Source organism: Artemia sp. Qi Xiang Cuo, chromosome 7 (assembly GCF_049724085.1).
Source record: "Artemia sp. Qi Xiang Cuo chromosome 7, ASM4972408v1, whole genome shotgun sequence".
Lineage (NCBI taxonomy): Eukaryota > Metazoa > Arthropoda > Branchiopoda > Anostraca > Artemiidae > Artemia > Artemia sp. Qi Xiang Cuo.
In genome coordinates, this window is record NC_142800.1 from 12,661,740 (window position 1) to 12,677,864 (window position 16,125).

Here is a 16,125-nt window from a genome sequence, read left to right on the forward strand (position 1 = left end):
GGTGAGGCCTTTTTATTAATATTATCATAATGGGTGTTATTATATAATAGCTCATACTGGAGAGGGTTGGGGGATGTTTATTTCCCCACAGATGTGGCTTATGAGTTTATGTATAATTGACTCACGTGTTTCTCTGGAAAGACTATTTGCAAAATTATTCCAGTAATTATATTTAGCATTTATTATAGCCTTCTTGAGATTAGCCTCAGCTCGTAATTTATTTAAATATGTAGCAGGAGAGGTTTTTCTTAGATATGTTCCCCTTGCTGCCTTTTTTGTTCTCCATTTATTTTGGCACTCATTTGACCACCATGCTTTAGGAATGTATTCGGGAATTGTGTTCCTGGGTGTTGTCTTAGGGATAGAAAGGTTAGCTGTATTTACTAGTATGGATGCCAAAACTTCAGCATGTGTCAGCTGTTACAAGTGAAATATATGATCCCTTGGTGAGATTTATAATTTCATTATTAAGCTTATTTTTGAACATAGTCCAATTTGCTTTAGTGTTAATATATTTTGGGGTATGTGGCAGAATTTTAGCGGGTTCGTTTATTGAAGAAACTATGGCAAAGTGGTCCTTGCAAAGGTTATCAATTTTCTTTATATAAATTTTATTCAAAATATCTATTGACACAATTTGTTGGTCAATTGTGGAAAATTTGCCACTTTTGGGGTAAAAATACGTCCTTAAATTTGGAAAGGTAGCAATTCCTAATTCATTATTATCGTGAATCAAACTTTCAATAAACTTACCAGCTTTATTTGCTGGCTCGTCCCCCCACAAAAGGCTGTCGACATTAAAATGTACACAAATAATTATGTTTATTAGCATATTAGAATTACTTATATAACTGAAAAAATCCATGGCATCTACAGGTTTATAAAAGCTTATTATGTAAGTTTTGGTATTATTCAGCTATACATTAATTCCAATTGTATCAACATCATTTAAAAATCTGGAAAGTTAATTCCACAAAATTTGATATTACTATTTATTATTAAAGTTACACCACCTCCTTTTCTCTCTAATGACCTATCCTTTCTCAGGATAGTATATCCCAGAGACTTTATTTGTTGGTTTTTGGTCAAATGGGTTTCCTGAAGGCAAGCAATACAAATGGAATTATGATTCATAAAAGATATTAGTTCATTTAACTTATTTTCTGAAAGAAATCTTACATTCCACTGAAGTATTGAGATGTGCTACTTTGTTGCTTTAGTTATGTTATGACTGTGTGTAAATGTTTAGCTTTGTTAGGAGTAAAGCAAGGTCCTTTTTTGCTTGAATAAGCATGTGATTGGGTAGGTAGATGTTTGCCAATTTATTTACGGTTTTTGCTTTCTGTGGCTGTTGTAGGTTCATGAACTAAACTTCATTACAGTTTAGTATGAAGAGGCATATATTAGTATTAGCTTGTTTGGTTGTTCTTCCGGCTTGCCATTAATTGAGGCTAGTCGGCTCAGCGTTGGCGATTCTCTCCGATAGGAATGTGAGCTGGGGTGTTTTGAAGAAGGAGTCTTGTGGGGGGTGCTTGTTGCTTTGTGTAGGTTGGGTGTTCTCCGAGTGAAAGTATTAGGTGGTTTCCTTATCTGCTTTAGTATTTTAATTCCTTCTGCTTCTACTGTTATTGTATATTTTTTTTTCTACCATTTTTGTCAATTGTTGAATCTATGGAGTTAAGTAATTAGGTATTAACTGCTTGTATAATATAGAATAGAATAGAATATGAATTATTGGCTAAAATAGCACAAAAGCTAGCGTAAGCACGTCAGAACAATTACAATAATAAAACAGATGTTAGGGGATAAATATAAAACAAAAAAATAAATCAATTATTAAAATGGGAATCAAAATGTGCTAAAATAGCACAAGAACTATCATAAGTACCTCAGAACAAATACGATAATAAAACAAATGTTAGGGGATAAACATATAATAAAAATCAAATCGAGTACTAAAATAATAAACAAAATAGGGGACACGAGAGTTTTTTGTACCTCATGGTCAACACTTGGGGACACAGGTCCAGTTGGGTATTTGGAGCCCTATGAGTCTTGTATTAGGAAGGATTGGGGGATTTTCTTTAAAGGGAGTGAGATAACGTCGATGATAGTCAGCACTAAGGCACTTGTGACCAAAGTTCATGTACGGATGTGACGTCGTGATTCCAATGTAGTAAGTTCAAGTCTAGCCAAACCTTCATCGTATGTAGTATAGGACGTCCCCAGTATAATTGTTATTGCTCTTTTTTGAATATTAATTAAAACAAACTTTCCTAAAAATAAGTTTTTCAAATAAAATTAAAGGACACTTTGAACTTAAGTTTAGGAGATACAAATGTCCGTTAAAATTTCAACTCAAAATGGCTAGAAATTACTATTAAAGAGCAAGTGAAACCCAAAATGAAGAGACATTAATTAAACAATCTTAACAAAAACATACAACAAGTAATAATATAAATGAATAAATACATCTTAAATCGAGTAATGTTTGGATTGAATATGAAAATCAAGCTTAAAACGAAAACAAATATTTTTCTATTAAAGTATAAATGAAAATTAAAAAAAATAAAAATTGAATAAACAATCATTGCGAACAAAAATTCAATATAGATTAATTAAAATTAACAATAAAATCTTAAAACAAGTAAAACTTAAATTGAATGTGTAAATGAAAATTGAATCGAATAAAAATAACTACAAACAAGCGATTGAGTATCGTCTCACTGTAGAAGCCTAAAACCTACTGCGTCATTGGCGATTTACTGAAAACAATTCTTTGAAATGTTTTCACTTTTGTAACTTTAAGAAATCAAAAATTAATTAAGATTTTAGGGAATAAATATCAGCATATGTATATTAAATTGACAATGTACATTTCTTTTCAGTAAACTCATTTGATTTTTTTTTCAGTGAAGCATAAATTATATTCTGGCTTTTAGAAAGCATAGGGGTTTTAAACCCTACTCATATTAATTTATGCTCGTTTTGAGTTTGACTCTAATATTTATTTTAATATTTATTCGTTTTGGGTTTCATTTATTTATTGATACTGATATGGGGTAGTTGTATGCTTGGTAGATTATATGATAGTTCGGACGCCAGGTGTTGAAAGTGTGAATCATATGGGGCTGCTATGAGAATTTGCCTACCCTCCACCCTCTAAATTGACCATGCAGATTCAAAAATACAAATGGCACTTGCTTGCGAGTAGTGGAACACTCCGAAACTTGACATTTTATTATATATTTTGGTGTTTCATACAAGAAAATGCATGTTCCACAAAGTTTAAGGTTCAGTTTTCTACTCAAATAGAAATGCCTAGAAGCCATAGAATGCTTTCTTAACAAACTAACACGATTAGTTAGAAAAAATTGCAGTTAAAAAAAATGGCAAAACCATATGAGTCTTGAACAGTCTTGGTAAGTATAGATAAAATCAAATTGAATATTAGATCTATAATGATATTAATTGTTCAAAGATCTATCAGTTCAAGATTTTGTTTCCACTGTAATTTTTATTTTCATTTTAAATGCTGTAAGAACTGGAAAAGAATAAATTTGTAATATAGGAGTAATTCGTTTTCAGTGAAGCACCAATGACGCAGAAGGCTTTAGGTTTTTATAGTTAAAGAAGGGGGCAGTATCAAAATTTTGTTTGTAGTGAAACTATATTTGTATTGACCAATCTTGGAAAGAACTAATAAATTAAACTAAATATTTGATGCACAATGATATTAATTGCTTTAGGCTCATCATTTGAAAATTTTACTGTAATTTTAATAATTATTTTCAATATTAAGTACAAAAGAACACATTTGTAATATAATTCGTTTTCTGTAAAGCGTCAATGACGCAGTAAATTTTAGGCTTCTGCAGTGAGGCGATACCCAAACTCTTGTTAGTAGTTATTTTTATTCGATTCAAACTTGATTTGCATATTCAATTTAAGTTTCACTCGTTTTAAGATTTATTTATTCATTTACATTAATATCTATTGTATATTTGTTCGCATTGATTGTTTATTTATTTGTCTGTTCGTTTTAAGTTTCATTTATACTTTAATAGAAAAATATTTTTTTTCGTTTTAATCTTAATTTTCATATTCAATCTAAGCATTACTCGCTTTAAGCTCTTTTTATTCATTTATATTGTTACTTGTTGTATGTTTTTTGCTATGATTGTTTAATTAATTTTTCTTCGTTTTGGGTTTCATTTATTCTTTAATAGTAATTTCTGGTCGTTTTGAGTTTGAATTTTAACAGTTATTTGTATATCCTCAGGTTAAGTTTAAAATTGCCTTTACTTTTATTTTAAAAAATAATTTTTTGGAATGTTGTTTTTAAATTAATTTTTGTTAGTTTTTGATTGCAAAAAGTTGCAAGTTTTGAGGGCTTGGGGGGGGGTGCTTACTATACGATTATTCTTTACTTTAAAAAACGGATCTTGAACTTTTAATTGAAATCCAATGAGACTTTTTTCAAAGTCGATACGATTACCTCTTTGATAAGAACCTTATATACGAACAATAGACAGCTTGCGTAACTTGTGGACAGCGATTGACAACAATGAATGGATTGAAAAAATAACTCCAATAAGGGGGTTTAGACCATTTCAGTTGCTGACACAAAGGGATCACGACTGTTTGGAATTGACCTTAATAGAATTTTGTGTGCCAAAGCCATTTTGCATCTATCACAGAGTATGTATTATAACCTTATAATTGGATAATAATAATAGATTTACTATGTATTCCTCCCATACATAAACCCCTTCCCATAAGTTATAAACCCCCTTAATAAGTTATGCCCCAGGGCATAACTTACAACGCCTACCCCCGGGCCCTGGTGGGCTGTGTCGACACCGGAGTTTTTGTTATCAGAACTTTGAATTATTTTAACAAAATTTCTATCTCAAAATTTTTATCTGATGCATTTAGGGCATGGCGGAGAGGGGGGGGGCTAGTTATCCTCCAAACTCTTTTGACTCTTAAAAAGTGAACAAGAACTTTCAATTTTCAGTCAAATGAGCCCTCTCTAAAGTTAATACGAGCATCCCTTCCATAAGAAATAATGGGAAGGATTTGGAGAATCCTTAAATTACAACCCTTGCCCTGAGGGCTGTGGGGGAGTTGTCATCCTCAAAGACCTAGTTTCCAGAACTTAAAACTACGTTTAATAAAATGGCTATCTAAAATTTTGATTGGATGTGTTTGGTGGAAAGGTGGGCGTGAGAGGGGGATTAGTTACCCTCAAATCACTTTTGACTATTAAAAAGGGCACTGGCCCTTTGAATTTCCAATCGAATGAGCGTTTTTTGAAGTTTCTACGACACCGCCTTCTATAAAAACCTTAAATGCCCCCAGGGCATAACTTAAACCCTTGCCCTGAGGGTTGTGGGGGATTGTCGTCCTCAAAAGTATATTTTCTATCCTGAAATGAGCTCCGCTGAACAAAATGGCTATCTCAAACTTTTGATTGGATGTGTTTGGGGGAATGAGTGGAGGGGGGGGCTAGTTGCCCTCCAATCACTTTTGACTATTAAAAAGGGCACTATCCCTTTGATTTTCCAATCGAATGAGTCTTTTTTTAAGTTTCTACGACAACACCTTCTATAAAACCTTATATACGCGCAGGGCATAACTTAAAACCCTTGCCCTGAGGGTTGTGGGGGAGTCTCCTCCTCAAAAACATATTTTCTATCTGGAAATCAACTACTCTGAACAAAATGGCTATCTCAAAATTTTGATTGGATGTGTTTGGGGAAATCCTGGGTGTGGGGGGGGGGCTAGTTGCACTCCAGTCACTTTCGACTATTAAAAAGGGCACTAGCCCTTTAATTTCCAATCGAATGAGCCTGTTTTGAAGTTTCTATGACAACACCTTCTATAAAAACCTTATATGCCCCCAGGGCATAACTTAAAACCCTTGCCCTGAGAATTGTGGGGGAGTGTCCTCCTCAAAAACATATTTTCTTTCTGGAAATCAACTACACTGAACAAAATGTCTGTCTCAAATTTTTGATTGGATGTGTTTGGGGAAATGGGCGGCATGGGGGGGAGGGGGCTACTTACACTCCAATCACTGTCAACTATTACAAAGGGAACTAGCCCTTTAATTTCCAATCGAATAAGCCTGTTTAGAAGTTTATACGACAACACCCTCTAAAAAACCTTATATTCCCCGAGGGCATAACTTAATACCCCTTCCCCGAGGTTTGTGGCAGATTGTCCTTCTCAAAAATATATTATATCTGGAAATCAACTACTCTGAACAAAATGACTATCTGAAAATTTTGATTGGTAGTGTTTGGGGGAATGATGGGGGTGGGGGGGAGGGGGGCTACTTACACTCCAATCACTTTCGATTATTAAAAAGTGCACTAGCCCTTTAATTTCCAATCGAATGAGCCTGTTTTGAAGTGTCTACGACAATGCCTTCTATAAAAACCTTATATGCCCCCAGTGCATAACTTAAAATCCTTGCCCTGAGGGTTGTGGGGGAGTGTCCTCCTCAAAAATACATTTTCAATCTGGAAATCAACTACGCTGAACAAAATGGCTATCTGAAAATTTTGATTGGATGTATTTGGGGAAATGTTGGGCTTGGGGGGGGGCGGGGGGCTAGTTACACTCCAATCACTTTAGACTTTTAAAAAGGGCCCTAGCTCTTTAATTTGCAATCGAATGAGCCTGTTTTGAATTTTCTACGACAACGCCTTATATAAAAAGCTTATATGCCGCCAGGGCATAAATTAAAACCCTTGCCCTGAGGGTTGTGGGGGAGTGTCCTCCTCAAAAATATATTTTCTATCTGGAAATCAACTACGCCGAACAAAATGGTTATTTCAAAATTTTGATTGGATGTGTGGGGGAATGATGAATGTGGGGGGGGGGGGCTAGTTGCCCTCCAATCACTTTCGACTATTAAAAAGGGCACTAGAACTCTCGATTTCCAATCGAATGATCCCCCTTGGAAGTTTCTACGACGACCCCTTCCATATGATGTGCCTCTGGGAAAAAAAATATTAAATAATAATAATAAAACATTGGAGCCGTATGGCTTTTACTATAGGCAACGCTACAGCGTTGCCTCTGATACTTTCAATTACATTGGTCTTTGGTCAACCCAGGGTGCCAGACAGGTCAAGCATATTCCAGACAGGGTCTTATATAAGAATAATAATTTTTTTTAAGGTTTTGGATTGATATGGAGAACGGTTTGAGAAGAGAGAAAGATTTAAGGAGAAAACTACCATACTTAAATAAGTGGAAAATGTGGGAGTTCCATTTAGGGTCGTTGTCCAACTGCACACCGAGCAGTTTAACTGTATTTAAATTTGGTATGCAAAGGTATTTATTGATATGGGGTATAATTTTTAAAAAAAGAAAATAACATGAAACTGCTTTTGCGTATGCTTAAGTTGAGTTTAACATTGTCAAGATCATTCTTTAAATTGTTAATTAGTGAATCGAGTGTAACATTCAAAGTATTAGGTGTTTGGCAAAGGTTCAGTAATGTCAAATCATTCGCAAATTTAAAAGAGTTGCCAAAACTAGGTAAAACATTATTAAAAACAAAAAAATAATGCTAAAGGACCTAGTTTAGTCCCTTGAGGTGCTCCACAGGGAATCGAGGAAAACCTGATGAATTCCCGTTAGGGAGGACTACACATTGTTCACGGCCAGACAAAAAGCTAGCTACCATTCGTAAAACAAAATCTCTTGCACCTAAAGCGCTTGCATTATCTTTAACTGTCTGATGATCCAAGTTGTCCATGGCTTTGCTAGTATCAGCAAAAACAGCCTCAACGTAGGAACTACGTTGACTACGTTGGACTTATTTTTCGACTTTAATTTCGTTAGGATACAGTTTCTTAGAGAATCTTTTTGTGCACAATTTACGCACACAAAGATCTTCTTCCAGTCATTTGAGTACTTAGTTTTTCCACAGCTAAAATGAGACCATATATTGCATTTAATACACTGCACGCCACCTGTTTTGCTGGTTATTCTTTTTGAGCAGATGTTGCAATGTTCAGGATCCATAATAGATGCTTCTGCTATGCACAGAGTTCAAAGAGTTCAATTCTCTAAGTTAATTAAATCTAGTAGTAGTTATTAAATCACTGAATCCCAAAGGAATTTATATTAAGTAGCAAAAATGTAAATACCAGGTAAATAAGATAATCCGCTTATAAATGTCTCTAGAGAAATCACACAGGTTTAAACCTTAGTTTATTAAAAGGTTAATACCCAAAAATACGGTGTTTACACAACGAACTCTGTAACACAAAGAACTCTGAAACAAGAATATTGAAAATGGCAGCTTGATAGCGCTTCATGTAACTATGCTAGCCTATTGTCCTAAGCAAGATTAAACTATGCCCAATTTACTAAAACTGTGAAAAGACAGTATCTTGATTAATCTGTTTTATTAATTATTGGAAAACATCTGACAAACTAAAACTTTATTCTGAATATTGCGTTTTTTGCTTGCATCAACAAAAATTATTTACTATTGATTGTATTCCTAGTGTAGCTGTACTTTGAAACTAAAAAAATAAAGATAAAAAAAAACACTGGCAGATAACTGCGTAAGAATTAGAACACCAATTACAATTAAATTGAAGATATTTTTTCGTCATAAATTAAATGTTTAAATTTGTGGCAAAAATTGATTTCGAAGTCTATGCTGTAAACACTGTTATCAAAATTGTGGATTGCAGGCTCTGTATCCGGGCAGTCTTGTAAGGTAAGATAAGGTATAATCTTATTCCAAAAAATGGCTACCACAAGCCCAGATGAATATCCACTTGAGAGTCAAACTTTAAAACAAAGACAGCAATATATATATATACATATATATATATATATATATATATATATATATATATATATATATATATATATATATATATATAGATATATATAGTATACATACAATATATATATATATACATATATATGGAGTAGATAACATGTATATCTATATACACACACATATATATATATATATAAGTTGTAACTACAATTTTTACATATTATGGATGATACTTTTTTACACATATATATATATATATATATATATATATATATATATATATATATATATATATATATATATATATATATATATATATATATATATATATATATATATATATATATATATATATATATATATATATATATATATATATATATATATATATATATATATATATATATATATATATATATATATATATATATATATATATATATATATGATAAAATTAGTAAAAAAAAATTAAAAAAAGAGGCTATGGAATCAACAAACAAAAAAGATACAAAATGTAAGTAGCTAATTTTACCTAAAATTAAGTTAAGCTGTATTGCCAGCGAGATAATTTGGTGATTACCTCCTGTAGTTCTTACTGCTCTTGTTCTGTCAACTCCAGTTAATGGTGGAGTCCCAATTCAGCTATGAAGTGTAAGGTAACAAAAGAAGACAAAAAGTCTGAAGCATTAAAAGCATAAAAGAATATAGGTTTTTATTGTTTTAAAGTCTTGAAAAAACTATTTTTGTTTAACCTTCCCTCCCTTTTAGCTCAGCTCTGTCTGAATGCAGGTACTGTCTAGCATTATGCTTAGTTTCAATAAGATACTGGTAGAGAGTTTTTGAGTCCTGTCCATGCTTAAAAAAGACAAAAAACTGCATCAATTGATAAGTATATTTAGAAATTTCCAACCCTTAATAGTGCTTGTAGTACTAAAGTTTCTATGGATTTTGCATACGTGTTCTGAGTAAAAAAAAATCGCAAATTATAGGTATGCTGAAGCGTATTTAGTTTAATTACTTCAGATTGACTGACTTTGTTCAAATTTCAAGGTAGGGTAAAATATTAGATAAGTTAAGTTCAAAATAGGGTCTGTTTTTTGTTTTTTTTTTGGTTTGGCCTATTAATGTATGCATTTATTATGGTAATTCATAACGCATTATGGTAAATAATGTAAGTTCCAAAAACATCCAAAAAATAAATAATCCTGGAAATCCAAAAAACAAACAATCTCTTTTGGGTTCTGACTGTTATTAACAACCAGTCACTTATAGAAGAAGGTTTTTAGGGCTTCCCAATGCAGAAAATATCGAATAATCAATGTCGTAAGCTGCACTTTTCAATTATTTCTGGAGAGAAAAAATGAGATATAAATCCACTCTGGGAAAATCTCAAACTTTAAAATATTTTGAGGGGTGGAGTATTTAGGAAGGAATGGCTTACTCCCCAAATTTCCGTGCTCTGCTCTTAGAGCTTGACATCTAATTTTTAGTAGTTGCCCTGATTTTTACCGTTCACTTTGATAATGTATTTTGTATGCCTGGTAGCAACGAAATATCTCTGCTTTACAAATCTTCGATTGCTTTCATTCACATACTTAGGCTTTTCAGTTGTAAGATCTATCTCACCCCTTAGCCAATAGATGGTGTTCCCTTGACCCTTCCATCTATGTTCTTGAGTTTCAAGCATCTCGTTGCAGACTTCGGCCAGGGTGTAACGGGTGTGTGCTTTGTTTTTAATATAAGACTTGGTCTAATTTGTTAATATTTTGAAGGAAAACAAAAGATTTGACAAAAGTTTAAAAATGGTTAATAATCTATTGATGATCTATTTGAACAGTATTTGTGTTGTTGATACAGATACCGTTTTGATTTTACTGTTTCCACCTTAGCAGCAAGAATAAAAGGTAATTGATCCGTCCTTTTTGACAAAATAATTCCAGTCAAAGGTATTATTTTAAAAAAAATGTTTTTTTTTCCATTGCTAGGTCATTTCATATAAAGCCTACAAAAGAAAAAGAAAAAAAACTGGGACTGCATTACAAAAAATTATAATGTTTATCAAAATGTAAGATGGAAATAGTATTCCAATTGACCAGCAATTTAATTTACAAGATTACAAGGAGAGGATGTCCAAAGTCTTAAAAATCAGAAGGAAATTCGGAACTGTTCAAGACTCATATAGTTTTCAGTAAGGCGCCAATGACGCAGTAGGTTTTAGGCTTCTGCAGTGAGGCTATACCCAAATTCTTGTTTGGGTATCTTGTCTAAGCTATCGTGTTGTGTGGTTTGCATTAATCAGGCCTGCCCCATCATCATCAACAAAAGTGATATCCATCTTCTTTGTGGCAATCATAACTGACAATAGCTTCCTTTTTTTCATTGATTTTTGAAGAGAAAGTTGTCTCAATTCAGCTTCCAGCTTCAGTGTTCCTATAGAAAGAATTTTTAAGTGGATTTGCCTTCTATTAACGCATCGATCCATTCAAGTATGCATTGACAAGAGCTAGCAGAAATGACTATTTCCGCAGAAGTAGAAAAAATGTTGGTACTCACCTTTCAATACTAAGGCACAACTTTTGCTCATTGCCCTTTCAAATGATTCTCCTTTTTTTCTAAGACTCATGTCTTTTTCCTCTTTTCCTGATCAGCTCAGTGATGAACGCAAATATTTAGACTTCCTAAACACTGAGCTACATAATTTTCAATCCAGCTTCTGCTGTCTCGTTTTCTTGTTCATACTATATTTACTGAGGGTGATAAAACTCTAAATTATAAGCTCTTCTGTTTCTTTAAGAACAGAGTTCTGTGGATTAATCTCTTTGTCCAAATAAACTTTCTCAAACGCGATGTGTCTGGCAGCCGTTTTTAAGCAACTGTGCTCTTGATAACAAAAGCATTCCTCCGAAACCAGGTAGAAGGGGAGAGGCTGAGCTAGCTTGCACGCTTGTATATCAATCATGATGTGAAGGTGGAAAAAAAAATTGAGACATGTTTGAATAAAAGTAATAGATAAATATGAATAAGTATCAGGTATTAGTAATTATTAGTTAGGTATGTAGGTTAGGTTAAGTATTAGAAGAGTATTAGATATTACCTGAAGTATTATGTCTTCAAGGCTAAAGTATTAGGTAAAGTATAGTAATATCTAAAGCATTGTGTCATTTTGTATGTGGTAAAAGGTTTGAAGACCTTCTGTATTGTTAATCAAGCCACTTTTTCTGTAGCGCTGTAATATGCAATCTCAATTATCAACTTGATTTAAATGTACATAAAAAGAGAAACTGTTCAAGTAACAAGCTGATATAGTTCTAATCTTCGTTAGCTATCGGGTGGTATTCCCTCTTCCCTCAACCAAAATGCCACAAACAAAAAAAAAAGGTCACTAAAGCTTTTGAGCTGCAATAACGGATACGTTTGGAGCTAGCTTATGACTTGTGTAGCTTATTGTCTTATCTCTTTAAACTTGAACTTGTGAACTGTAGCATCTCTAACTTTAACTTGTCATATTATAGGTATATTAATGGTTTAAGTATATTATAGGTACAAGGGGACCCGAGAAGGAGGCATCACTGAAAACGCATCCTACTACATACTGACTCCTGGTAAGAATAATAATTTTGAAGCGCATCCAGTGAAGGAGTGGTATAATTTTATTCCTATTCGACGGTTTCAAGCTTTGAATGAGGAGGAGGCAGAAGAACAATTTAATCGGTAACTTTTAGTCTATGTAAATATTTAGTTGGTTCTCATTTTATCAAAGGATCTCATTTTATACAATGAAGTATACAGCGTCATAAAAAAAGTATAATAATAAATGTAAAAGTAAAGTAAATAGTTAAGTATAAATAAAAGTAAAAATTATAAAATATAATTACTTAAATTTTATATATATATATATATATATATATATATATATATATATATATATATATATATATATATATATATATATATATATATATATATATATATATATATATATATCTTATCTCTTTAAACAAGTAATAACTGTGTATTTGTTTATTTAAAAAAAAAATCTTGAAAACAGCTCCATATTTTTTTTTTGGAAAATTTGCATCCTGAGATTTTCTGACCTGAAGAAAACGATGTAGATAGGTCAGGCGTTTGAGAAAATTCTTTAAGAGCCTCAATTCTGGTAAAAATTCATATGAGTAACGTCCTATTTATGAGTAAATTTCAAGAACATAAATATGTCATTTCAGCCTCAGGAGTGGTTGTTTCGTTTTTACTGTTTATGACGCAAGCAATATTAAACAAGGAACATAGCTAAGTGTAAAATACCAAGTCTAATGAGCCTATTCACAATGGCTTAGCACATTTCAAGAGCATTTCCGGCTCAGGAGTGGTGGTATCGTTTTTAGTATGTATGACGCATGTAAGATTACACAAGGAATATAGCTAAGTATAAAATATCAAGTGTAATGAGTCCAAAGGCCACTGCCTTTTCTGAATACTTATTTTGCAAGATGACACGAAATCAACTGGATCATGCATGTTCAAAAACTGTAAGATGTGAATTACGTTCACATAGTGGGCATCAGATCAAGAAAAGGTAGGAAAAAAAAGGTGAAGAATACGGCATTGATTTTTCCAGTGCCTACCAGTAGTGCTGATCTCCGTTTCATGGCCCTTCGGGCAGGGAGTGTGATTTGGGGGTTGGGGACCTGCCATCCTGTATTTTTGCACACCCTTCCTGTTTACCTTCCCCTTATTTCTCAAGGTACACATTTAGAGCTGGATCAACACAGGTATTGATTATGTTTATCTTTGAAACTATAAGACTGTACCCCACTTTCAGCAAAACCTCTATCTTATATGCTTATATGGTGATATAATATGAATATTCAATCTGGTTATTAACATGGAATAAATTCTATAAGGCATTATACAATTATAAAGTGTTTATCCGTCCAACAACCGAGATGCTTTCGAATGAGGGGGTACATGATTGTAAAGTACGGCCTAGAACCTGATGAAACCAGCCAATAGCAAGCCAGAACACCTAATGGATCAACCAATGTTTTCCACATAACAGCCAATGGAAAATCAGGATTAATAAATGCTACTATTAACAAGTCACTGCAGCACTAAGCCGCCTGAGGCCAACACAGCTACGCACGCTCCTTTTCCATCGCAATCTTTTCAAAGCCTCCCCATTTAATTCCTCGCAGGAAGTACCCATTCCCCTTTAAATCTTTCCTTACGTTCCCACCCCATTCTAGGACGAACTGCTTTTGGTTTGGCCCTAAACGGTTGGCCAACAAGGACTATCTTTGGCAATCTGTCATCCTTCATCCGTAGGACTTGTTTTAGTTATTTCAACCTTTTTCTCTCATAATAGGCCTAGAAAATTTGGATCGAACCACATTCTTCTCACAGCTTACTGTTTGAGATGCGGTCAGTCAGTCGGGTACCCAAAACAATCCGTAGGCAATTCTTTGTTTTAATTTTGTAAATGTCAAATAAAAGAAATATCATTACTATATTATTATATACGTATATATATATTAATAGAAATACAAATACATAATGATACACAAAATTACAATATATCATCAATAAGAGAGACGAGCTCCAATTAGTTTTTCAAGAACAATCAAAAATTTCTGTCAAATTTAAAACCTAATTTCAATGTACTTCTAAAATATAGACTTGACGCCCAGCTAAAATTAAGAAAAATATAAAATTATTATTTTATATAAATATAAAATTATTATTTTATATAAATATAAAATAATAATAGAATTATTCAACAGTTTATTTTTACCTTTCTTCGTCTGAAGAAGACATATAATCTTCTGCTCCCAAATTATCACTGACTCCCTTGTCCTCCTCTCTTTCACTTCCCGAACCTTTCCTGTATTCGAATCTTTCCGTTATAGAACCCTATACCCATTGTAGAAGCTTAATGTCTACCCTATATCCATCAATGTGTACCTATACCCTATGGCCTATACCCATTGTAGGAGCCAATTTTTTTTTTCCAATCTTCTTCATTTCAAGGACAAACGCAATAGACTGGATGAGTTAGGGGTCCCACAATACCACTCCCATTAACAGAATAATCTAAGGACAACATCTAACAGCTCATGAAGACAGAATCCAGAAATTCAGTCATTGTTTGTAAGCCCCATGGACTCCCTAAATTTGTGTACTTTTTCGTTTCTTTTATCTCCTTATCTTAACTTGTCACCTGTTGATTTTTTGTTTCTTATTTCTTTATCAAGGCGGGACAAAACGCTGAATTACTTTGCAGTCATGGTAAATAAAAAGATAACCGGTAAAACTGGAGAAATTTTAAAGGATGAAGATGAACAGAAGAAAAAGACGAGAGGCAAAGCTCTGACATTTAATGAATCGGATGTTGATGAGTCTGGTGTTGAAGAAGGGGGTGAGGATTTTGAAGGAAGTGATGAAGAGACTAAGAAACCGCAAAAAGGAAAAAAGAAAAAAAGTAAGTGGATTTAATGGTTAAATTTGAAATGTAAGGAAACTTCGTGCTTTAAAACAGCTTTAATAGGACTACTAGCGCCATAAAAGTGTTGCCAGACTTGAAAAATTCAAATTTAAGACAACCAGTAGAACTTGAAAATTCCAAACAAGCTTTTTTTTAATTGGCAGAAGTCCGGATCTCAGTTGAAGATCGAAGTTTATTGAATCCAAGTTGAATCGAAATTTGAAATTCAGACCTAAATTAATTTCATCTTTAATGATAACGATTCAGTTTTTATTATTAACTTTAGGATTTTGCTTGGTAACGCGAGATAGTGTCTTTTTCAAAAGTTCGTAATGATGTTCGTGCGATCTAAAGTTCGTAATGATGTTCGTACGATAAAAAGCTCGTAATGATGGTCTACTCTCCTGGGCCTTTCATAGAAGTCTTTCTTAGAAACTATACAATACAATTGAACCACTTTAAAAAAAATCGTTTAGAATAAGTAACCAGCACACAGTTTTAGGCATTTCAAAGCAGCAGCAGAGAAACTACAAAGAGACACAAGTTAGTGTTGACTTTTTTTAGAGATGGTCTTGTTTCAAGGAAAATCTGCTGTTCTTAGAAGCCTTTCTTAGAAACCATACAATACAATTGAGCCACTAAAAAAAAGGGAAAAAAATCGTTTAGAATAAATAACCAACACACCGGTTTGGGCATTTCAAAACAGCAGAGGAACTACAAAGAGACACAAGTTAGTGTTTACTTTTTTTTAGAGATGGTCTTATTTCAAGGGAAATATGCTGTTCTTAGAAGCCTTTCTAAGAAACCATACAATACAATTGAGCCA

General features: G+C 33.1%; 1 protein-coding gene across 1 annotated transcript in view; it reads left to right on the top strand.

The window, feature by feature from the left end:
* TfIIFalpha (transcription factor IIFalpha) overlaps window positions 1-16,125 on the top strand; it is a 64,457-nt gene that overhangs the window by 14,782 nt on the left and 33,550 nt on the right. Inside the window, exons 3-4 of the mRNA XM_089092034.1 lie at window positions 12,362-12,532; window positions 15,070-15,296. Coding sequence (XP_088948160.1) covers window positions 12,362-12,532; window positions 15,070-15,296 — 398 coding nt within the window. The remainder of the gene's footprint in view (window positions 1-12,361; window positions 12,533-15,069; window positions 15,297-16,125) is intronic.